Source organism: Trichoplax adhaerens, genomic scaffold (assembly GCF_000150275.1).
Source record: "Trichoplax adhaerens TRIADscaffold_5 genomic scaffold, whole genome shotgun sequence".
In the NCBI taxonomy this organism is placed as follows: domain Eukaryota; kingdom Metazoa; phylum Placozoa; class Uniplacotomia; order Trichoplacea; family Trichoplacidae; genus Trichoplax; species Trichoplax adhaerens.
Genome location: NW_002060947.1, coordinates 1478576 through 1502203, shown reverse-complemented (window position 1 = coordinate 1502203; position 23628 = coordinate 1478576). Strand labels below are relative to the sequence as shown.

The window sequence follows — 23628 nt, the reverse complement described above, 5'->3', positions numbered from 1 at the left end:
TCCGCATAAAATCTCAGCCACAACAACCTGTACCACCAACTCGAAGATCATCGAATATGCCATCGCAGCCAATTGCTGCTAATGCTCCTTATCGTACAGTAAGTACTCCTAGTATTAACAAATTACCACAACATAATCATGTTGGCCCTGAACAGTACAATCAGCCTCGAATTAATCTTCCACCAACACGTGGTGTTAGTCAACAAGATTTATCGACCGTTGGTAATAATGCACAACGTGGAAATTTTGTTCGAAATGGTGCCAATGATAACATCCCATCAACGCGGGGTATGAACCCTAGCAATCGTACGCAATCTCTAATGGCTATCAATAGTAACGGCGCTTTACCAAGGCCTCAAAAATTTTCAACATCGTCAATTTCAGAAGAAGCTGATCCTTCTGATATGACATTTGCAGCAAGGCGTGCAATGTTTTCGTAATGTATTACTTTAATTCATTAGCGCATATTAATGGCTCTATTTTACATAACTTGTTTAGATAATATTGTATTTGAAAAAGTATCAGACTTGTATCATTTAGTGTTTATATATACATATATATATACGTATATACAGTATACACAAATATATATATACAAATATATAGATATATATATATATAGGTTCTTGTATCTACATGGATATGATATCATGGTATTGTTTGACACGAGTATATGAAATGTACAAAATCAAATGACAACAATGTTAACACTTTTTTATGCTGTACTTTAGAGGTCATGATATTTATTGATTTTAAAATATTATTAACATTCTCCAACAGCGTGTATTTTTGCTATATCGCAACTTTTTTATATTGTATTTCCGAAGAATTTATTAAAGTTATAAAACAATAATTCAATGACGACACTTTACCCTGGTTATTAGATTTTTCATATTGTATATAGTCGATTGCTTTAACTGTATTAAAAGTGGAACTGCACTCCGGTTGAGGATAATCTCCATCACGCAGTTTATTTGCGATAGTGTTTGCTGACAATTTTTTAATCCCTAAACAATAATGAAAATTTGTTTCTATAATAAATTCAATAGCACATGATTAATAATTTCCTATAATTACCTGTTGCATAAGCTTTCGTTCACTTTGATCAGAAACTAACTTCAATTTCTGTAGAAATATGAAATAAATCATTGCATTGAATAAATATAACAAAATTTCTGTAAACAATTCAATGAGAATCTTACATTAAATTTTTCTGCGCTAAAACCAATGATTTCTGAAAGAACCTACATATGAATTAAAATTGATCAACTTTGCTTTTTAAGATATATCTTATCAGAACTAGTCGATAAAAAAAATCGTATCTTTATAAGACGAGAAGCATATTCGAACCTGATCACTAACATCGACGTCGAGATAGCTTGTTCCATCATTTATTCTTGCTTTTACATGCCACTTATTACGACTATTTAAAGGTGATAACAATGTAGAAAAATATGCCTATATTGCAAAGAATATATAAGTACCGTACAGTTATGGTCATTTATTTGCAAAAATTAAATACAAGCATTACACATATGATAGCCAAATTATTGCCCACCTTAATATGAAAGGTAAAGGGAAAAGTAACACTGTTCTTTCGTAGGTCATTTTCTATGTCTATCAAATATAGTATAGGATTTTCAGAATCTACGGTTGATATTAGTTTAGTATTTTGCATTTCTGAAAGTTTATAAGCATCGTTTTCATTCTTAATTATGCCGCTATGACTGGGTTGCAAATTGTCATTATTGCTTTTAGTGGATCCAATGGGTAATACATATTCTCTTTTGATAGTAGACGCTTCAATTTTCACATCTACTTTACTATTTTTAGGTTTTTGAAAATGTTGAGAAAAGATATCTTCATCCATTGCTAACAGATCAGCATCGTCAAAGTCATCGTCAACTATAAATATATCTTCATTTTTGCATGATTTATTGCCTAAACTTTTGTCTTGCGGGATGTTATCATAAACTTGTTGGTGGGTATTGATGCTTGCTGAATAAGGTTTTTTAACCCATTTTTCATCGTTGTTGAACTTATTGCGCGGAATACTCAGAGGATTTATAGTCTCATTGTTTGCATTGATAAATTCCATTGGTATAGGAATATTTTGATTTATCTTTGTAGCTAATGGATGGTCATCAGGTAGATTCCTATGATTTAATAGTCGAAGATATGGATGTTATACTAATTTACTTTGGTCAATACTATGTGTTCATGTATTAAAGCTATACACGTATTTACGCAGACTTAAGCTTACAAAAGCTGTCGCAAGCGATCTTGATGGCCTTTACCATCTAAATTTGGTAGGCTACCTCCTAATAATCGGATATTTTGGCTATCAAGTAAGATCATTGCCGATCTCATGGTCACAGGGCCAATAATCAAAATCTACATTAATCAGATTGTCATAAATTATCAAATTACATTTCAAAAAAAAGTATATACTGTACTGTACTGTACTGTACATACATAAACACAGCATGTATATTTTAAATAGTGTCTATTGCATATCGGACCTTTGCACCTATTGGAGTTTTGTAGGATAACTCTGGTATAGGTTGATACTCCATTGCTTCTACATCTCGGATACCATCATTCAGCGTTAGGAGGAGCATTCTGGTGGGTTTCGGTTCCCATTTCTAAATAAATACAAGAATACTTGTAATATGTAATCTAGTAAGACAACGTATGTTTATACCATGGACATCTACTTTATGTACGCGTATACTATATTTCAAGATAATACAAATCTTATTACCTTATCGTTATTATCAGCTTCCGAGAAATCGGTGTCATCGTTTCCTTGGCATTGTCGTAATTGCGAATAAGCGGATCGGCCGATATCATATAGCGAATCCACTTGCATACAGATTTTACCATTTAATTGAATTGTTGATTGTGTAGTATGAGCATTCGTTAAATAACCATTTGATACATCTCGAATATCGCTGTGTAAGAATTTCCGGTATAAACTATCTCGATCATTAGTTGATTTAGCCTAGTCAGGGATATCATCCAGTAAAATAATGCATGTATTAGATTAATATGTACTTGCATAACACCAATAGAATAGTTTGCACACGGTACGTCTTCAAATAGCAATCAACATGACCTACATTATCAACAAAGTTGTCCTTACTTTACTAAATAATTATAAGCAAAACTAAAGCAATTGATGCTCTATTGATGATTTGTAGAATATTGAAGCTTTCCTTTCAGCCTTCTCTACTACACCATTTTAATAAGGTATTACCTGGTTGATGTTGGATTTTAACCAATCTTCTCGAACATTTAAACCAAATTGCTTGGCGAACCATTGTTTTAGCTCTTCCATGATTGAACTAGCCTACTTCCAATCCGTTGCTGGCATGAGGAAAATTATATCATAATAGAAAGGCTCTACAGTACTATCGATAATCTGAAATAGTAGATGATCTTAGTGATGCTCTTCACCTAAGAGTTCAAAGGCAATTCATTTGTAAAGCCTTAAAAGAGAACCCTAAAAATTGTTAATGTTGAAGTATTACTATTCGTTGGTGGATGAGCCTTGGAGCTAATTTATCTTGGCCGCTCTCTCCTTCCAGGCCGCTGTCCGTACCGTATCCTATTTTGTCTCCCAGGACAATGGGACGGACGGCTAGAAGGAAACCTTTTTTCTGTTAGTCGTCCAGTCTGCTAAGTCCTTACCGTACAGTACTGTACAGTACAGTACTGTACACTACAGTGTGCAGTTACCTGTACACTAGACTCTCTAAATTTTGGAGTTGAACTCTATTTCGGTACTGAAACGTCTGAAGCATCAAGTCAAAATCTATAGGCTGAAAGATGTAGCGTCCTGTACAGTACAGTATAATACAGTATTTAGTACTGTAGCCAAGGGCTCCTTGCCACTGGGCGGGGCTACAGTGCACAATATATAGTACTGTAACCTACAGTATAATATACTGCGCATGGTACAGTACAGTACGCGTGAGTGATTTCCACTGTAGTCTACAGTACTATACTGTACTGTACCGTAGACTGGACGATGGCAAAGCTGCCATCCATTTATTAACTGAGGAAAGGAAATTTGTAGCTCAAAAAGTAATTTCAACATTAAAATGGCGACTGATCCTGCTGCCAAAGAGAAGATAACGATAAACTGCCATAATTTTAGCCAGTTTCAGGTATGCTTTTTAATTGAAAAATGACTCCACAATCCTGTTGTGGAGTCAGCTTGCTAGTGCAAAATCATCTGTTGTCGAAAGCTGTTAGTAACTACGATACCGTACAGTCCATGCGGCAGAGGTGATGATAAATTCGAGAAAATAAATCATCTTCTACATATAGATACATCAAGGTAGAACAAATGTTCAACTTACAGTACGGCTATGCAAGATGGATGAATTCGCTCATCAGTTGCTATTATTGGCTGATAGCTGAAAGGTTTTCATTTCTTCTAAAGTACACGTAGGAGTTCGATTCATGAAGGTGTTGCGACTAGACGAAACATGCAAATGTGTTGCATCATGGACACGTAGGCAGTCTTGATTCATTAGCCATCAGTATGTTGATTGTGATGGATTAGTACTTTAGCATTTGCAAAATACTGTACTGAATATTGGCAGGTCTATGGCAATCAATTTGCGGTAATGACACTGCGAGGTGCAAGTTTAACTTAGAATATGTTATCCTGGCTTACCACTAGCTTCTAGTCGCCAGTACATTGTATATTACTGTACTCTTCATCATTTTAATAATAAGCTTGCAGTGCCAATATAGAAAATATCAAAGCTACATAATGAATACATACGTTTGGCACTCTAGATGTCCTGTAAAGTGAAAAGATATGAAGTCAGAAATGCAAACTCGTCATAGTTTATTAATAAACCAGCTAGATCGATTCATTACCAGCATAATCTGCAATGAACTCTTCAAAATATTGTAACACTACCTTTATTTTATATCCATTCTTTATAAATATTTTATATATAATAATTATCGATCTTGCGTTTAGAGTCGTTATAATATTTTACAGTAGATGAAATTTTATCTTTCTGAATATCTGGTAATCTCATAACGATAGGATGCATTGCGAACATTACGCAAGATTGATGATACGATAATATACAAGTTAAATAATAGTGTCCCAACGACGTCTTTCGAGGGGGAGGTGGACGCTGGTGCTCAATGCAAAGACTTACATCGACAGGTACTCATGAATATTCAATGTCAGAAGGGACTTATTACATATTCCCGCTAAGCAGTATTACAGTCAATAGATATCTCCACCTGGAACTTGTAGACGACGATTGTTAAAATACAAAGGCTTAAAAATATTATAAGTTAAAACGATCAACTTAGATTGTAATTCGATACAGAATGATGCAGTATTATTGGTTTTATTCTAACCTATATAACGTAATACATAATTTAACGTATTATCAGTTAACAGCTGCGTATGTGGATCGAGAAAACACCATTCGTAGTTGCATCAAGACTGTAAGCAACAGAGTGACAACATTGCGTGACCAGAGAGATAAAGATCCAGACGACCTTGACGCTATGAAGGAATTGAGAGAAGAGCAATGGAAGGTAAATTTATCGGGTTTTAAGATGTATGCGCCATCATTTCTCGTTTAAGATCCATTCTTATTTTGCAATTTGGGTATAATAGCTGCGACAAATGCAAAATGAATTAGGAGTAGAAGAAGTTGTCAGGAATCGATCTTTAAAGGTAATAATTTGGTTTACAGCTAAATATGACCATTATAGAACACATTTTAGATTTTTGTAGTACTGTATAGTATTATCCTGGCGATAGTATCAATAATTGCGAGACCTAAACTATTAAAATGAGTATTACAAAGGAAAGCCAAATAACTCACTTCGATGTCATAACTAAAGCTAGCTCTTGAAACTTAATTTATTTGTTGATCGTGCAGAATTAACTCTTGCTAAAAGTATAGTCTTTTCCAATGATATTCCTATGATCATTATCTGTTTTCTGTAGGTATTTAACGAACGTTGCTGGAGAGTATTTAAACCCGAAAATGAAAAATTTTCAAGTTGAAGATAATTTATACTAATGCCAGATATAGGCTGTGCCACAAGTATGGGAGACGAGAAACAATTTTATTGCATTTTATCAAATTTCAATTCTTTTTTGATATCTGTATAAAAGATAGACTTTCATGGTAAATAAATAACAATACATAATAAAATTTTAAATCAATTTCGAAAAATGTTGTATTGCGGCTTGCAAATTGATATCTAAAGTATTGGTGATTCATATGGCCTTTACAATGAAGGGAAACTGTGTGCAGTCTTATGAGACGATCAACTTATCCTAAGCCAGCAAATTGTTCATGAAAACCTAATGTGTAATTTGTTCAAGAAATTTCTGACCAGATCCGAAATTTTATGTAAATCATAGATAAAATTAGCACATCTTTCTATTTTATTACACGAGTATTAGGCAAGTAAATACTGTAGTTTAAGCCTTTACGTATAATATTATTGGCACGACTGTTATTTTTATAAGTTCTCTAAAAGAGACCGGAATAGAGAAGATCGTTTTACTACTAATGATGGGGTAAAAATTTTACTTATTGTAGTAATTGTATCTAGAGGACCGATAACGATGTCATCGACATGGAAAAGTTTAATGTTGGCTATTACGGTACTATCGGTTTCATGAAATACGGCAGTATCCCTTTCTAATGTCCGAGATCGTAATGTACGTTTACTGTATTCTCTAATTTCCAACTAGGCCTGGCCAGGTAATTTTTTTATTTGTTCATTTGCTGCTACAGAAGGAGTAACCCTTATAAGCCCAAAATGCCCTAACTATCGTATTAAATACAGGATCACTAATGAATAACTTGGGCTGAGTAATTACTAAGAGACATCAATAAGGTGGAATAAATTTGAGCTTTACTTGCCTATTTGAAAGATAAGTTTGGTAGACGAATCTGCTTTGAACTATCTTGCAGCACTTCAGTTTATTTTCCTATTGAATAATCATTTGGCCATCTGATATGCTCACTTTTGACAAATGTGAGTTAAGTCGTACCGTTTGTTAGGCGAAATACATGTTGTATTTAGATGACAAGCAGTGTCATTACTAATTCAATTAAATGCCTTTGAAGATTTCTTAAGTACTGACTGGTAATACCGGGCTTTATGATACATTTATAATCTATCATTATGTACGAAAAACTGAACTATTAATAGTTGTGATTTTGCTACAGTTGCATACTTGCTAAATGGATACTCTTATACAGTCTATAAAAAGATATATACTTATGCCTGTAACAAATGTTACTAAATAGCGTCATACATAGAAATTTATGAATAGATATATTAACTGTTTAATGATACGTTAAACGAAAACTCTAGATTAATTAGATTAATTATGTTAAATATGACCTAAAATTGAACTTTAGAATAGTTCATGCATAAATAAAATTACATTCAGATATTAATCACGTGAATGATTACGCTTAAAGAAGGTTATGAAAATCTATCAATGCGAAGAAAAATTGCTACGATTTATTGATATTTGCGATATGATGATAAATTTTTGACTAACGCAATTTATCTAAAACACTCCTTAACTTATGAGTACAACAACCCTTGTTAAACATATCATTACAAATCTCATCAAGTTTTATTGCTAGTGATAACATGAAGATTATATTCCTGTATTTTATAGTTTTCAACAATGCAATGCAACATCTTATTATCATTAATATTTTGTCTTTTTCTGCTAGTTAGAATAACATGTATAATATATATATTTAACTGATCTATTGTACTGATGTAGTTATCTTGACAATGAGATGTATTAGATGTAATTCCTGCTTAGATTAAATTATGAATATACTGTACTTTCACTTATACTACCGTATGTTTGTGGTACTGCGGAAATATATCGATGCAATGTCGCAATATTCGTTTAAGGCTTATAAATAGACGAATTTTAGACGAATCATAGCAACATTTCCTTTAACAGAAATATTTTTACCAGTTGGATATATCTAGATTTAGTATGCATGCAACTTGCAATAAATTAATAAAGACCGCAACTGTTAATGCACTATAGGGCAAGAATGCTGTAGTTGTAATTTTTGTAGCCTGGAAAATAGCTACAATAGCAGCTATTTTAATCAACCGTGGGCATACCTAATACTAGACTTCTAGATGTTCGAACACTCAAAAAAGAAAAAGAAAGTTAATTGTGTGCTTGGATCTACGACAATAGCTCTTATTTATTTACACAATTGAAACAAAGAGATTACCGATAGTGTACTGGTGAAATACTAACTAGTGATAATACTCGACTATTTATAATGATATAAAAATTTGCACGATTTCGGGGCGATTGAACTTGTCGATAACTTTTCAGAATTCTACCAGAATTTAATTTATAATAGTATTCAGTTAATTTAAGACTGCTTTCATTTAAACATTAATTAAATACTGTTTTACTAATATGATCGATCTCAAGATACATATGATTTACTTAATTTTATGTTTACGTATGTATCCTCAGGCTGTCAACATATGTCCGACATATGATAGTTTGATCGTCCACACATGTAGCAGCTACAATTATTTTATTGTACCTTATTTCGAAAATCTGTCACATAAGCATATTACAAAAATATGGATTAACTCAAAATAAGCTATACGGATCTATTTACGGTAAATATATACACAAATTGTAACTGGGGGAAGATTATATTTTTGTTATTAAATTCCACAGCTGTTCACGGTATGTGATGCAATTAATGAGTAATACGGTAACCACTGGTTAACAGCTGTTTTATTCAGTACACAACTTATATTTGAAGCTTGCCTAAAATGTCTACAACTTCATATGCGATATACATTGCCATATATATACTGTGCAGATCGTGATTATAATCGAAAATAATTAAATGACCATCCTTATCAAGATTCTAAGGTCGAAGAAACAATGACGGAAAAAATCTTCAAGTACTGTCTATTATACGACTGCAATGTATACAGGCATTTATACTCAATAACGAAACTAGTATCAGTATCGTTAGAAAGAATTATACAGATTTAGGATACTGAGATGAATAAATCACTAGAAATGGTATCTATTTTCTATATCATATTGTAAATAGTTGTTGAAAGTTTCTAGACCACTATCTGTACAGTAATTCCGAATTTCTTAGCATTGTAACTTGCGTTTATTCTTACATCTGATTGCATCGTAACATTGTTTAATAAATTGCAAGTTTATATATACAATCGGATATCATTATAATCGAAACCAGAGGTAGACAAAAATCGTCATAAACTGCTAGGGTATATATTCAACCGACTTTTCTATATATGTAGAGTACATAATATTCCATTAACTGATGAAGTCAATAAAGTGTATTACAGTTTGCCATATGATATATTCATAGCTTACTGTTTATCTCAATTTTCGGCTTGACGTATAAGATTGCAGTAATAAATGTTAAATACATTTTGTTCATACAAGCACATGAAAGTACTGATTGATCGTGTAATTTGGAGATATATAAAGCTTTGCAGCTTTAATTTTATTATGAAATTGTAGTAGAGAGTAATATATTTATAGTTAATCTAAATCTTATTGTAACTTAAGCAGAGGAATAGGCATTCAAGTTCCATTGCAGAATGAATCGGAAAGAAAAGTTAAGCGAGAAATAGCAAATTTAAATGAAAGGCGGAGAATGGAAAATATTAATACCGGATTTCGTGCATTAAAGTCGCTCATTCCACACACTGAAGGTGATAAGCTTAGCAAGGTAAGACTATCATAATTTCCCATTTTAGACTGTAATAATACTGATATCAAGTGTACTTATGCTAAAAAAATGATATAGTATTTCGATTACGCTTTGTAATATTTAAAGCAGACTATTTAATTTTAGTAATTATAAAGGATAGCAATATGGTAACTGTACCTATCGTCAATGCTTACAAAGTAATCACATCATTATCTTGGATAAAATCTATTATACCAGTTATCAATAGCACGATGTTAAGTAATCATAATAATCATTGGAATGCAAGGCATACTATCTATTAGTTGATGTTGTATTTGCTTGCTATATAGAATAAAGACTAATAATACCCATTAGTTATACAGTGGCAACCATTCTATTAAAATTTAAATCGTGTATGATAATATTAAAAGTTGCATTATGGTATAGTATAACCATTTATAGTAATATAAATTAAGAGTAGGGCCAGCACCTAATGTATTTCACTTAAACCTCGAGCTCTGTTTTGGTGCTAAAATATGGTAATGGCTAGTATGTGTAATATGTGTATAGGCTGAAGGATACGAATATACTGCACTATGCACATACATACATATAACTATAATTTATGGTATGACCTATGCACGCCTAGACCATAAGATTTTATCGTAATCTACTGTACAGTTTTGGAATACGATTTATTGATAGACTATACATGATAGAGTTAGATTATGTTATTTTTAAATTTGCTTCTTTATTTATGACTTGATGCAGTGAATGCTTTAGATAACGAAATAATGACCATTGCCGCAGATATGTTATTTAGCCGTTACTTTATTAAATAGTCTCAATTTATTTGCCAGGCTGCTGTTCTGCATCAAACAACGGAATATATATATACGTTAAAACAAGATAGAAATAAATTACTTGGACAAAATGCAATGTTGAAGCAGTTGTTGTCGTCAAGTGATGGTAGTAAGGAAGTGGTATTACCTTACAGTTGTAAGCGCGCTAGGACTGAAATAGAAGACAAACTACAAAAATTGGAGAATTTTATAGGAGAAGACCAATCTCTGTTTATTCGAGAAATTAAAAGAGATATCATAGAGTTAGTAAGCCAATTAGATCGTGAAAGAAGACTTCGAATGATATTAGAAGAGCAAAATCGAGCACTTGAACGTCAACTATATCCCGATTGCCAAGTATTCAATTTCGATAATTATCGGCCAACGACTGGTTGTTCTCAAATTGCAAGTCATTTTAGTGACAGCGCAACTGGTGTAGCCAATTGTCCTAATTTATACAATAGTAATAATCTAGATGCAATGGTGGAAGCAATTAGACGAATAGAAGGTGATAAGACATTTGATCAGAAATCTTATTAATTGAAAATAAGTGATTTTCTATGATTGGAAATGGGAAATTGATTAGAAATAAGATTTAATGTATGTAACCCCGTAATTATTTCATTAGCAGCACGTCTGTTAACTTGTATATCATGATGAGTGTAAATTATAGTATTTCCCAGCTTTATTACAGGATTTCATTACCAAAGCCAAATGATTGTCGCGCTATGTATTAGTGTAAGTTGAAATTTTAATTGCAAATGATAGCTACAGTATTTTCAACTTCAAATAATTGTAAGTATGGCATAACTGTTAATACTGTGGTTGACTATATACAGTATATATATATATATACTAATGGATGACTCGAATGTATCTGTAAATTCTTTGAAAACTACAATATTGTAAGAAAAAAAACTGTAATTTTCCCACCTAAATTAAGGTAGATATCAGTATACGAAAGATACTGTTACCCTAACTGTACGAGAAAAAGTGCTAGTTATTAGCTCGATGCATTGAAATAAAATAAAACATTACTGGGCTCCTGCTCAAGTACAGTATATTTACATGGCTTTACATCTTGACTACATCAAAGATAGAATGAATGAATTAATTATTAGCTATTCAGAGGCAGGCTTATGGGATTGATGATGATGATGATGATAGGAATAGGATACAGACATGCTGTACGGCAATAAATCACTATCATCAGTTCATTCCATACTGTAGCTAACTAACTTGTCTAGTTTGGCAGCATACTTGTGAATAGCAAAATGTGCGGTTACAGATGTACTGTACTGTACAGTACTGTATAGTGCAGTTAAAATGACTAGCAAAAATGTTGGCCCTCCTATTTTTACCAATACTGTGAATTGTGGTTTCCTTTCCCTCTAGTTTACAGTACGTGAGCTCAAGCTGGACTACATAAGTACTAGGTCAAGGCATAGGCGCACTTTAGCCTATGCTTACGCATGCAATTGGCTTTGGCTGGTTGAACTTCTAACTATAATTTGTCCTATGAACATTTCTATCCGACTACAGTACTCTCAAGCATGAAATCTTTTCAGTTCCATTTCAGTTGCTCTATCTTTGTTTTAAGATGAGTTGGGGCGTACTACGACTGGAAGTAGTGCTATACCAGTGCAATACCTGCACTACCTAAAGCAAGCTTTAGTGTAATGCCCCCAAGAAAAATTGATGTGACAGGTCCGAGTAAAATTTACTCGGTATCCGTTGTCACACGGATAAGAACAGATACTACACTTGATCTTAGCCAATAGGCCGAGAAGCGATACCGATTGAGTATACGGTCGGCCTATATATTACAGTATGGATTTTCTTCACTTATGGTTTCAACTAATTTGCATATTATGATTTGCATACGATAACCTGATTGGCTAACATACAGTACGTAAACAATAGTACAGCACAGTACGCTGTCGAAATGTACTGTACGGTATGATACAGTATAGCGCTGTACAATGTACAGTGTACAGTACGTCCACACGTTTTTTTCCAAAGTACAGTACAGTACTGTACAGTACAGTAGCGCTTTTTGAGTACTGTGTACTGTACACAGTACTACAGTACAGTACAGTACTGTACAGTACTACTGTACACACTGTTTACTGTACAGTACACTACAGTACGTACTGTACTCAGGCACCGCAAGCATGTTTCAAGGCATCGCGCGTGCGCACGATGAAGCCACCCAAGACCGGATCGGTACAGTACGCTTATGCGGTCATCGTGGAGCATCTGCGATTAATTTGCATAACATGACGAAAGATTGACCAGAAATCCTTCCGATCCTAAATTAAAAATGGTTCGATTAAATCCTTTTAGCTTTCAAATTTCAACTGTGGGGAATTGATTCATTTTATATCCGATAGGAATATCACTAAATGTATAATTTTGCTGCTTTGATTGAAAATTTTAGGCGAAATTTATTGCTCAAATGATCGTCATCGGTGCTCAAGTAGTGGGACGTGCTTTCACTCAAGCCTTACGTCAAGAATTTGCGAGTAAGTGACTCGATGCCCTAGAAGATAGACAGAATGGGCGTCTTGTATCATCGTGATAGTTGGATGATCTTGTCCTTGTCGTAATTTGATCCCAAAGTTGACTAGTTATAATAAGAAATACTTCTGTCTTACTATTTTATAGGCAGTCAGGCTGCCAGGAAAGCTGCCGACTCAACTGGCACCAAAGAGGCAGCTAGGAATAGCCTGCTTGGAATGTCCTTATCTGTAAGTTCCATCTACCGTATGTAAACGTTTAATATTAAGATCTTTTGACTTTGGTAAGAATGTTAAAACATTATAACATAAAATGAAGATTATATCTTCACTTGTTACGTATTACATATGCCTTATCAAAATTTCGGGTCCATATCATTGATTTCAAATTTCCTGGAGCATTCTAACGTGATGACATACGACTCGTGGTCGCCAGTATTTCACACGCGATGCAATCCCGTAGTTCAATCCAATTTTCCTTGATTAGTTTCTTAGATCATCTATTTCCCGTTCAAGGAGTAGCCGCACATAATAAGGCTTTAGGTTATCTGGTTACAGTGTACCTTAAATTTTAATCCACATAGCCTTTACTATTCTAAATCCTAGTTTCAACAGCTATATTTTAGGTTGTACAATGTACATAGTGCAAACTAGCAGTTCTTGTGAAGAGTATACGCGTACTCGTAATTTGACCATCTTTTTTAACTTAAAAGGTTGCTAAATACTCGTAAATGCGGTGTAGCTTCATAAAATGCAATGTGGATATGAGATTGGAAGATTAAAGTATGCCCACCCACTTTCAAAAATGTTGTCTGCATGTGAAGATAACTAGTGATAGATTTTTAGCCTCAGTTGATAATAGAATAGAATTCCTTCGTGTCTCAACTGCACGGTGATTAACTTAACGTAATCGCGTTACGATCAAGTTACAGTATAATATTTCTGATAGAATGTGTAATTATACAGTAATTTGTATCGTATATATAGCTTATGAGTACAGTACGTATGATAAGTGTGTGTTGATTACTGCAGATTGAAATATTTTTCGTTGTTAGCGGTATTGAAGCACTTTAGAACTACGAGTATACATTGGATTAAACTTAATTATGATGCTACAATTCAACCTGATATTCTGTCTAAACTAGGAGGCAAAGAAAGTTTTAAATATCCAAAAGTTAGATCCGGAGCTGATACAGAAGGTATTTACTGTTAATCTCATAATTTATGTTACAATAATTTGAATTTGGCCCTTTGGCTCCTAGAAGTTGTCTATTCCATAGTTAGATATATGTATTGCATGTTATAGACTGTAGGGTGTTTTTCAGGTAAGCAGTAATTGAAGCATCAGGTGTAAAGTTCAAACAGCGGCTTGTTAATTAGAATCTTTTTATAAATTATGACTGCCAAGAGTACTGTACACACACAGTCAATTATAGAATCGCCCTTTACCCATTTCGGCATTGAATTACACGCAGTCTTTTATTTTTACCACCGTCATCAATATATGATATATAAATATATATACGTAGAATGTAGATATATAGATGTATACTTAAAAATTCTTAAAGGTGTTGATGTTAATGTAATTTGCTTTCATTAAACAAATTTTAGAGTTTTGATCATTTGTTCAAAGTCAACGATAAAACTGCAGGTGGATCATTTTACTTACAATCGAAGGTATTTATGCGGTATTATTTAGAATATACATTTTAGAAAATTTATACCGTTATAATGGCTGTCATGAAATGAAATTATGACCCTAATAACACCGATATTTGCTCATTTCATGCTGCATATCTTATCGATAATTTCGTTAGGTGTATCGTGCTAAAGAGAGAATTGACGCAGAAATTTCGAAAGATGCTAAGAGTGATAACGTCAATTCAGATGGCAAAACCTCATCAGACGGCAAAGCCACATCAGATGGCAAAACCGAGTAAACAGACTACGGAACCTGAGTTGATTTTTGGTGGTTTTTATCCATTTTAATTGTGGTTTTATTTAAAGTAAGCGTTTCTGTATGATTCAAAACATGATATGTCTCTAAGATGGACATCGACAGCTTGATGAAACAAACCGTGAAATGTTTCGACCCACTAACGTTTTATTACAGTGTATTTGCGGACTTTAAAGTAAGAACTACATTACACTTACTACCGGAGAACTTTACGTTATATAGAAGAATCTTTACTCACTATGGAAACCTCGGATATTATAATTTTTACTATTTAAAATCGATCGCCTATCGATTGCATATAATCGTCTTATAACAGCGAAAATAGTGCTATGAGTGATAGCAATTGTATCACATGGCTAGATTCTGCCTGAAAACATGAGCCCGAAATCATTTATGTTTAAGCTAGCTGCGTATAAAAAATTTTTCAACATAGAATCAAACGTTGTAATGACAGTTTTAAGTTAATGTTATTAATGCTATATTGTACAGATATACAGTAATGAATTATATCTCTTCCGCGTTACATATGTTAACACTATTACTGAATACCTGATCAATTATCTGTTTGTAGTACTGTACGGATACGCCTTATTACTGGGTAAATAGTAAACACTGTAATTACAGTTAACCATTTCGGTATTTAAGTACTACGTTACTGCACTTGCCAAATACTGTATTATTTTTTACTGATTTGCAGTACTATTCTTCATGATTAAAGTTCGAACTATTTACGGAGGCATTTGGTTAATCCTGTTCGATACTTTTGTAATTTAATCTCGTTAGCAAATAATAAACTTGTACAAATGGATTTAATTCATGTTTGGTATTGTTTATACATAAGGGATAAATGTACAGTACATGTAAAATAAGACCACGTAGTATCTCTGTGATTGCGTGCAATATGTGTTGATCTCACCTTTATCCAACAATTATTCACTAAACAGTCTTAAACGTTTGCAGATGTTGATAAGCTCCCATTTAAAAATCAAAGATGGAACGTACAGTACCTTTTACTAATGTTCATATCCTGGATCTTACTAGTCTCTAGGGCTAGTAAAGCTCGCTCTCTTACTCGTATACTGTACCGTACAATTTAATTTTGACTACTTAGAATGCACACTGCGCATTCATAAAAGGAACTACGGTATCATCTTTCCTATGATGATTTCTTAATAAAGTATAAATAAAATTTATCATTCGATTGAAAGCAGTCGAAGTAATTGCAACAACGAGGAAGATTGAACGAGAAAATTTTTATTTGAAGGCCTAAATTTAAAGCCAGCACTACCAATATATAATACAAGAGCTTAGATCCGTATTAGATTCACCGGAATTGTCATTTCAATTATGCAGCTGAATGTACATAGTCCTATGAAACAGCAGATGTATGAATTCTATAGAAATTACAATCGTACAATAACAGACTTTACTTTATAAGATATATATCTATATACGTTTATACGCTACGTAAGCATTTGCGATTGAATACGTATATATCGATAAAATTAGATATCTTAAATCTTTTTCGAAAAACAAACTGATGTAGGTAAAATTCGGCAAACAAAATTTAGATGATTTTTATATTTGTTCATTATAGTACGAAGTAGGAAATGATTTCCATAATTAAAAAATTCGTTGTGCTAATATATATATTATATTAAAAGCCCATTATTAGAATTGCATTTTAGAGATATATATTTTTGGATTAGCTGAAAAGCTTCGTTAAAGCTGTTATACAGTGCTATAGTGTCAACGTTACGAGAAATTTTTTTGGTTGCTTTTACATTCTTGGATCAAACATTATAAACAAGAACCCACGGTCCATAAAATTAATTTCATGAAAATGGATGATGCTACTAGTTAGCAATAGATCAAATCATTTTACACAATGGTTATTCAAATAAGATGTATTGTTATCATCAACGAGAATAGATCAACAACATTGGCGTTATTGTTAGAGACAATAATGAAATGATTCAAATAATTTAAGCCGATACAATTAAACAGTCAAGGCATACAGTAAAAGTTATGCTAATACAATACGACAGTAAGGGTATTGTATAAACATAAAAATAAAAAACAATGTCATGTACAGTGCATATTAACAGAAGGAATGTCTGCATATGCAGTTATACTGTACAGTATATGCGTATATGTAGTATACAAGCTGTACAGTACTGTACTCTATACTGCAATACTAGCAAATGGAAGTATTATGCAAATGAAGCCAAAATTGATTTGCGCTTTACAATAATTGCCAATATTGGGACATTCAAGATAAATTAGTGATAAGTTATGAATGTCTTTTCATGTGGAGGGCTAAATGATCAGAGCGTGAAAAACATCTTTCACAGAAATTACATTTGAACGGCTTGGCACCAGTATGCTTTCTGTAATGCCTGGTCAACTCGTCTGATCGGGCAAATCGCCATGGACAAGATTCCCAAGGGCACTTGTAAGGCTTTTCGCCAGTATGAGTTCTTAAATGAGCTTTCAGATGGGAACTTTTGGTGTACACTTTATTACAGTTGGGATAGGTACAATGGTGGACACGTTTGCTGTTGGTATCCGTTGAACTCCTTCGATTGCCTGGTTGACTTTTGTCGGTTTTAGTCGATTGCACCAGAGGTGTACTGACGTAGGCCGGCGGAGGAATTTGTATTGGTTGTTGTTGCATCGGTATAAGAGTTTGCACGTAATGGCCAGCAGGAACAGTTACAACGACATTATTAGTTGATTGAACACAGTCTAGCTCTGCTACTTGCTGATTGGGGGTGTTATAGACCATCATGGGTTGTGGATGGAGTTTTTGATTGTTGTTGGGATATTCTTTGGTATCAACCCATTTGCATTCGTGTTGGCGTTGTTCGTATGGTTTAAATTCAAGATCAGTTCTTAGATATGTGTTTGGCATTTCTAAGTCAGCAAAGAATTGATTTTGATTGGTGTATTTGCAATTATCTGGATTGGCGCTGACTTCACGAAATAATTCATCTTCAAGCAATAGAATATCGTCAATAATAGACAAGTCGCTATTGCTGTTGCTTGGTGTTTCACATGAATCACTTGAACTAGAGCGTGAAGTATCAGTTGGAGTATGGCATTGATTGTTGTATTGCTCAGCACCTTGATAAATCTAGTTACATCAAAACAAAGCATAACTAATGAGAAATCCTATCAGTTGGTAAATTAAACTAAATACCAGAGGAAGGAAACACATTGAACTTCTATTAAGAGAACAGCGACTAGTAATGTTAACTTTCGGTCGTTTAATGTATTGCTGATCAACAAGTTAATTACAATTCAAAAAAAACTACAGCGTTCCAAATTCTATTAAAACTCATCCATCCTACAAACAGTGTACCATCGAAAGAACTCTTTTTGTAAAAGATAGAACTATTATTTTGTCATGCTATCCTAAGCTGGCTGCAACGAGTGTAACGTACTTTGCTCGTTGTCTACTGCTCATGATGATTCCTCCCCAAAATAAAAACATCAAGCTATCTACACTTTCTACTTATTTTTACCTGAAGCCATTCTTCATCCAACGATGGCATGTAATTGGAGTTGGTAAGGCCAGCAATATTATCGTAAAAGCTATCGGTATAGAAATAACCGAGCTCAGATGAAAGTTGATTTTGGATCGCGGTAGTCGACATGATGGTGAGCAATTTTGTTGTTGGATTGTGAACTGCTGTACACGATGTGCAATTCTGTTTATATAGGTAAGGTAGAACGATGATTGGCCGATGACACAATTTTTAATCATCCAAATATGGAGTTCTATTTTTAGTAACAGCGGAGTGGAGTATATAAGCAGCGGTCGCAGATCACTTTTTCCTATGTACGCTTGCGTAGCTTGCCGCTCTTCGCAGGGGCTCACAACAGCAATGACGTGGTTGCCGTGGTTACTTCATTCCAATGCTTCAATTGTTTGCTTGATTAATTCAAATCGCTCCAAGGCTACCGACCACGTGACGACAAGATTGAATGCAATGACAGTGAGATCGTCGACGTTGATGCACGCTTGGACGACGTGCTTGTACAACTCAGCTATTCAATCGTCACTCATTCAATCTGCGTCCATTTCATTGGCTAATCCATCGGTCTCATCCACTCATTAACATCGCTGTCTTTTCCATGGCAGCCAGTGACGAGATCCATTCCTTGATTGGATCTTGGCATGAAAGAATTACCGGTGATTTGATTATTTATTTTATATTTTCATTCACCATTTGAAATCCATGAATCAATGCTGAGATCGATGACGAAATTGATTTGTTACGGTACTTTCTATGATATCGCATGGATTGAAAAGAACTTCATTAAAAACGATTCTATGGGATATCCTGTAAACCAACCAGGTAGTCGAGTTGGCAGTCTATGGACTACGTGAATGAATTAACTTAGTGTCATGGTAGCGCATCCACAATCTCAATACGTAATAGTCCCAATTCCATATTTCGATTTATTATGGTACTTTCTATGATATCGCATGGATTGAAAAAAACTTCATTAAAAATGATTCTATGGGATATCCTGTAAACCAACCAGGTAGTCGAGTTGGCAGTCTATGGACTGCGTGAATGAATTGACTTAGTGTCATGGTAGCGCATCCACAATCTCAATACGTAATAGTCCAATTTGATATTTCTTCAACAGACTCATTTTACTTGGTATCATCATCTTTGGTTATGGATGATTTAATCTTCCATTAGATCATGATCAATTCATCAATCGATACATTTCACAAGAAAGTCAAAAGCAATTTCTAGTCCTAGTTCATGAATTCAATCATTGCAATCATATCCTTAAACCATGGCGCAAATTCCATATTGACGCTGGCATAACTATACTAATAAATGTTAGTGGTTGATTATTCTCCTTGTAGACGAATGTTGTCTTGTCTTCAAATTGTAAAGGGGTATCTATCGGTAGCAAGAGTCGTTATGATCGGCTTGAATAGGCCAACAACAGTAAGGGTAAGCAACTTACTGTCAGTAAACTCGTTCTAGGCTTACCATTCAGTGTAGAGAAAGTAGATTAAAACTGGGATATCCATGAAATGGACTGATATCATCTTTCAAGGGAATTTCATAGGGAACCCAGTCCATTTTACAAATGGATTGAAGAGAAAATAAAGTAAGTCAAATTGCTCTCATCTTATTCGCTCTTGACGAGCTTCCAATGAAATAGGAGTATGGATACAACTTACTACTGTAGTATCATCGGTTCAATGTGATAGATAGTCTAATCTGTTTTACAAATGGATTGGATAGTCTATATCCCTATATTTTCTCTCGTACTCATCCTAATGAAAGTCGATGACAACAAGGAAATCGATAGAGATGATTAACAATTTTATTATCTTTCCAATTTTATGGATATTCCAGTCTATTTTGACAATCTATATGTCAAGCAAGCTAAAATACTTTCATCATACTCAACGTAAAGAAAATACAGTAGATTCAAAAAAAATTCACGTAAAACTGATCCAGGAATCATTTAGACCATCTTCCAAATCGAAGGGATATTCCTATTTTGTTATTATTTTTATAATATATTTACACTAGATGAATCAGTTTTATTTTCGTCATTTTAACGAGAAAAAGAAGAACGAACAATAATAATCTTGCTTCTCCTAAAACATTAACAAGGGATGTTTATTAGTTTCTTAATACCTTTTGAAAATCCAACAACATCGCAATTGATTTTCAACATTGATTACATATGATGTTGTTATGGTATACCGTATTCTGCTAAGGATCGTGACTATTTGAGAAATTATTACTACAGTGGCCATAGTTCAAAATAGAAGATACTACTACTCCTATTGGATATTTTGCTAGTAAATAATATTCATTCCTTATTACTTTTCTGCTATTGCAAAGCTATGAGAACACCAGTATTTTGTAAACGCTGTATTCTATACGTATTAGAACACTGCCTTGCATTAAGATAGTGCATTTAAGGTACAAGGGGCAAACAGTCTGGAAATTATAAATAAAAATAAAAATAAAATAAAATATAAAATTGTATTAAACGACGATGGAAGAGATCTAGCATGCGATACGGTAATTAATTAGCTGATAAATTTAATTTTTTTTCTGCCTAAACACGATTTAGTTAACCGATTGTTCTATTGGAATAGTAAAATGTTATGATGATTTAATAATAATACAGTATGTTATTACTAATATGGATGGGCTGTATCAGATTATGCCGCTATAGTTAGTTCAATGGCCACCCATGAAGCTGTCGCCGTATATTAGATTATATGGATACGCCGTACGATTCTATGGAATCATTTACTTTACATCATATATTTCTATTATGTATTTATTCCATCATTTTCTTGTGATATTAATGATAATAGAATTTTTTCGTTTGTACATACACTTACTGTCTAACTGTAACACAATTCGTTTCAGCTTTTATGATGTTAATTAATGAACTACAAATAAAACAGTCAATAGCATAGGAATGTGCAATTAATAATAATTTGCATGTAGAATTCCTATAAGCTTTATGAATAAATTGAATTTATCAAATTACAGCGTAGTCTGAAGAAAAAATTTCAGATTAATTAGTCTTACGGAACTTATAAGTTGAGTTTAATTATCAAGCAAGTGCTGCCTAGAGTGAATTGTATGTACATTAGTGTTCTGTCAAATATAAAATTCCTATATAGCACTCCACGTTTGTTAGCCTCTAAAGGAGAATCAAAGTGATAGTTGTAAAAGATTCTTGAGTGCGTATAACGTTGATAAAAGAAGATAGAAGCAATCCTCCTAAAAATGATATTAACTTATACACCTAATATAATACAGATATTAATGATATTATACAGACAATCGATCTTTCTAGTTTTGGCCATAATCTATAAAATCATACTAGCTAGATGAAACAGACTGGCTTTTAGTAAACAGAAAAGAAATGATATCAAGGCATAGCCAAGTTGTTAATGGCATGCAAAGTCTAACATAAATGATGCTTTCCTATACTTTGTTAATACCATTTATGTTCTAGAAAAAGCTGGCGTTATTGCAACGTGACTAACGTCCAGTATACGCATACGTGACCAGTAGGTTAGTCATTTATTTTAACTTTCGGGTTAATTTTGATTACCTTCACTTTGAATTTCGAAAGTGCTGTTTGACTAATGTAATTCGCGATATATTAATCGAAGCCTGATAGCAGATATACGATACGTTTACAGTCGTTAATCCTGTGTTTTTCTTGTATTGGGCTACAACTACAAGGTCTATCCATTAAGTAATACCTTCCACTTGTTTATCTATTGAGGTGCGCATATTATGTTCTCACCAAATCAAACAGATCTATCTCAAGTCAAAGAACTGTCCAAAGTTCAATGATATCCTTCCAATTAATCGATTATGCTGCATAATTAGAACTATTTAAAGTGCTGAGGTTCGCTACTGACCTTAGTCAGCAATGTGATTCATAATAATGTAGTTAAATCGATACATCCAATGATATTACATTAATCTTTTACTAGAACTGAATTATAACAATAATAGGCGGCCTGTATTAAAAACATGGATACTTTTAAATATTTATGAATAACAATAGGATATATTAACAAATTGCGTAGCTCTGTAATGGTCTATTTTAGCCCCATGGTTCTTCTACAGAACAAATAAATGTATTATAATTCATACTTAAGGAATAAAGGGATGCAGCCATGCACTTAACCCTTAAGTACATATCCTCAGGCAAAAATGGCATTATTTTTTTACAAAGATTGCCTACCTGCTGCGTCAAGTAGATTCAATCATATAGTTGTTCTCTATTGCTAATTGTACGGCTACTAAAAAATTATTGGAAAACAGTTGAAAAAGCCTCCACCTAGTGACAAGTAGTGTGATTCGCTTTTAATGACGAAGAATATAAATTACTTTCATTCAATTTATGATAATGGAAAGTATTACTTAATGTTAACCGCAATAGGAGCTTGGCTAGGTAAATTAAAATACGGGTCAATTAAAATCATCACACTGTGGTTAATATATACACATTTGTTTCGATTTTTTTTAGAATAGAATTATCAATTTTAGATAGTTCGTAACGTGTAGACGGGGCATTTTTGGGCTTGAGGGTTAGTCTAATGATATAATTTAAAGTCTAATTAAAAGAGATGAAATAGCCTTAAATCTTTAAATCGCCCGTTGGTGCTACAGATACTGTAGAAGTAGCCGGTAATACCTTAGAATGAACCGTAGGATTAATATTGACTGATCCATTTTACATTTAGGGTTGATGAGGTTATCTATTGATTTAAGATAAAGATTCTGAATAAAGACAGTGCTAACTTACTACAATACGTTGAATCCCTATAAAATAAATTAATTAATTTATTATTAATGAACGGATAAAGTATGGAAGCTCTTTCAGTTTAGTAAGGTATCAATTCTATGCAAGCCTAATACGGATAAAAGCGTAGGCTTACACCCGATTAGGAAATTACCATTGCTATGGTAAGCAAATTGGATTAAATTTATCGCACCATTGAGTAGTATTTCAATTACTGT

General features: G+C 33.4%; 5 protein-coding genes across 5 annotated transcripts; 3 read left to right on the top strand and 2 right to left on the bottom strand.

The window, feature by feature from the left end:
* Positions 1–854: 854 nt before the first annotated feature.
* Positions 855–3340, bottom strand: TRIADDRAFT_56278 (uncharacterized protein; the record flags this gene model as incomplete). Its single annotated transcript, XM_002112320.1, has 9 exons — positions 855–1007; positions 1078–1125; positions 1203–1244; positions 1351–1458; positions 1559–2156; positions 2264–2394; positions 2523–2645; positions 2765–3004; positions 3260–3340. The coding sequence occupies 9 exons, from the start codon at positions 3338–3340 to the stop codon at positions 855–857; spliced, it is 1524 nt and encodes a 507-aa protein (XP_002112356.1).
* Positions 3341–4106: 766 nt separating this feature from the next.
* TRIADDRAFT_56277 (uncharacterized protein) lies at positions 4107–6058 on the top strand (the record flags this gene model as incomplete). The annotated part of the gene is made up of 5 exons (XM_002112744.1): positions 4107–4172; positions 5072–5197; positions 5434–5580; positions 5663–5722; positions 5999–6058. 5 exons carry the CDS (start codon positions 4107–4109, stop codon positions 6056–6058), a joined length of 459 nt encoding a protein of 152 aa, XP_002112780.1.
* Positions 6059–9722: 3664 nt separating this feature from the next.
* TRIADDRAFT_56276 (uncharacterized protein) lies at positions 9723–11140 on the top strand (the record flags this gene model as incomplete). The annotated part of the gene is made up of 2 exons (XM_002112743.1): positions 9723–9797; positions 10619–11140. 2 exons carry the CDS (start codon positions 9723–9725, stop codon positions 11138–11140), a joined length of 597 nt encoding a protein of 198 aa, XP_002112779.1.
* Positions 11141–12774: 1634 nt separating this feature from the next.
* Positions 12775–15059, top strand: TRIADDRAFT_56275 (uncharacterized protein; the record flags this gene model as incomplete). The annotated part of the gene is made up of 6 exons (XM_002112742.1): positions 12775–12831; positions 13041–13125; positions 13268–13350; positions 14265–14318; positions 14731–14796; positions 14937–15059. 6 exons carry the CDS (start codon positions 12775–12777, stop codon positions 15057–15059), a joined length of 468 nt encoding a protein of 155 aa, XP_002112778.1.
* A 2316-nt stretch (positions 15060–17375) lies between these two features.
* Positions 17376–17618, bottom strand: TRIADDRAFT_18001 (uncharacterized protein; the record flags this gene model as incomplete). The annotated part of the gene is made up of 1 exon (XM_002112319.1): positions 17376–17618. A coding segment is annotated over one exon (243 nt), but the record flags the coding sequence as incomplete, so codon positions are not given.
* Between the last annotated feature and the right edge of the window lie 6010 nt (positions 17619–23628).